The sequence below is a fragment of the Barbus barbus genome, assembly GCF_936440315.1.
Source record: "Barbus barbus genome assembly, chromosome: 26".
In the NCBI taxonomy this organism is placed as follows: domain Eukaryota; kingdom Metazoa; phylum Chordata; class Actinopteri; order Cypriniformes; family Cyprinidae; genus Barbus; species Barbus barbus.
Window position 1 is genome coordinate 1,219,529 of NC_136754.1, and position 1,814 is coordinate 1,221,342.

General features: G+C 33.4%; 1 protein-coding gene across 1 annotated transcript; it reads left to right on the forward strand.

Moving 5' to 3' along the window:
• Positions 1-388: 388 nt before the first annotated feature.
• Positions 389-655, forward strand: LOC306846731 (cortexin-1-like; the record flags this gene model as incomplete). Its single annotated transcript, XM_079380314.1, has 1 exon — positions 389-655. The coding sequence occupies one exon, from the start codon at positions 389-391 to the stop codon at positions 653-655; it is 267 nt and encodes an 88-aa protein (XP_079236440.1).
• Positions 656-1,814: the final 1,159 nt, after the last annotated feature.

The following is a 1,814-nucleotide window of genomic DNA, read 5'->3' on the forward strand; positions in this document are numbered from 1 at the left end:
TGCCTTGGCAACTATCTGAAATAATTTAAGGTTTAATTGTTATTTAATTTCAGTTAAATTGTAAGTAATTAACATTTTTTTACGAATTTAAAATGAATTTAATATTTCAGTTTTAGTTTGACTTATTTTAGTACATAAGGTTAAATTAAATTAGAGATGTTGCTTTGGCGACTAGCTGAAATAAAATAAGTTTAAGGTTTGTAATTTTAGTTTCAGCTGAGTATAATAACCCTGTCAGGAGGAACATAAGAAGCAGGAAGTGGCTCAGTTTGCTCTCCATTTAATCTCATTGCCATGTATAGGAGAAACAAACATTTGAGCTTTTTCTTATGTGATTTTCATCTCTCACCCTCAGAAACTGGACTTGTTTCATCTCTGAACTGAGAAGATGAGTGAAAGCCCTCTGATGGAGTACAAGCTGCAGTCTCTGGCTCCCATCTCGGGCCCCGGGGCCACTGCGGGGCTCCTGCTGGCTCCGGACACAGAGCAGATCACGGCGCTTTGTTTCGTGGGACTCCTGCTGCTGTTTTTGGTGTTCCTGCTGGTGCGGTGTTTCCGGATTCTCCTGGACCCCTACAGCAGCATGCCGTCCTCATCGTGGACTGATCATAAAGACGGTCCGGAGAGGGGACAGTTCGATTACGCGCTGGTCTAGCTGCACAGTTACAAAACAATCTCCCAAAACCTGCCAAGAACATATTTAACCTCCAAATCTAAAAAGGTCATTTTTATACATTATTTTATTATAATAATAACATATTATGTCTTATAATTATATATATATATAATTATGTACAATATAATATTTTTTATTTTAATGTAATATTTTTCATTGTTTTCATAACATTTCCAACCCAAAATATTCACTAATGGAATGTATAAAAGAATATTTTATTAATTATTTAATAAAATGAAATATATTTAATACTGTTTTCATTTATAATTTTTAAAATTTTCATTATTTCCATAACATTTCTGCCCCAAAACTTTCATTAGTGGAATGCACAAAATAATGCTTTGATTAAATAATTAAATGCATTTAATAAAAATAAAAAAAAGAGAGAGAGAAAGGTAATTTGCTTAATGGACTACTGAAAATAGGGTTCAGTGTCTTTATGCAAAATCTTTTTTGTGTGTGTGTGTGTTTCCTTAAGATTTTGGGATGAAAATATGACCTTGACTTGTTTTTGAGATTTAACCACAAATCTACTAGTAGACCAATGCAATATTGCTGATATTTTAGTCTATAAAACAAGGTTTGCGTGGTTATTTTAGTTTAAGCCACATTTATTTCAGTTGTGGCAGTGGATGGGTGCCTGTTTTACAATGTAAATTTCTACTTCAGTCAATTATGTGGATGAATCATGCATCTGTATTTATTTCCCAGACTTACAAACGTCCTTATTTTTATTGTGAATTTCTAATTGTCTTTACTGTGCATGTGAATTGGTTGGATGGTATTTCTTAAAATGATTATGAAATGTTTTGCATTATGTTGTGTTATGCGTTTGTCCACTTTGCAGGTTTTGTCAGTGATAACTGGAGCAAATGTGCCTTGATTTATTTTTGTATCAGAAACTCTATTGTCTGTATTGATTTTGTTGTGATGTTTACAGTCGGTTTGGGATTAGTAGGTGCTTTTTTCATCTCGAAAGGGCAAAAATGTACAAACAGGGATTTCTCTGGGAATGTTTCTTACTCTGGATTGGTTTTTAGCAGATGTTTACTCAATAAATGACTTTCTCTCTCAGCTGTAGGCTATTAAATGTTGCTCTTTCACAATTAATCAAACACATCTCCATGAATCAGAAAAG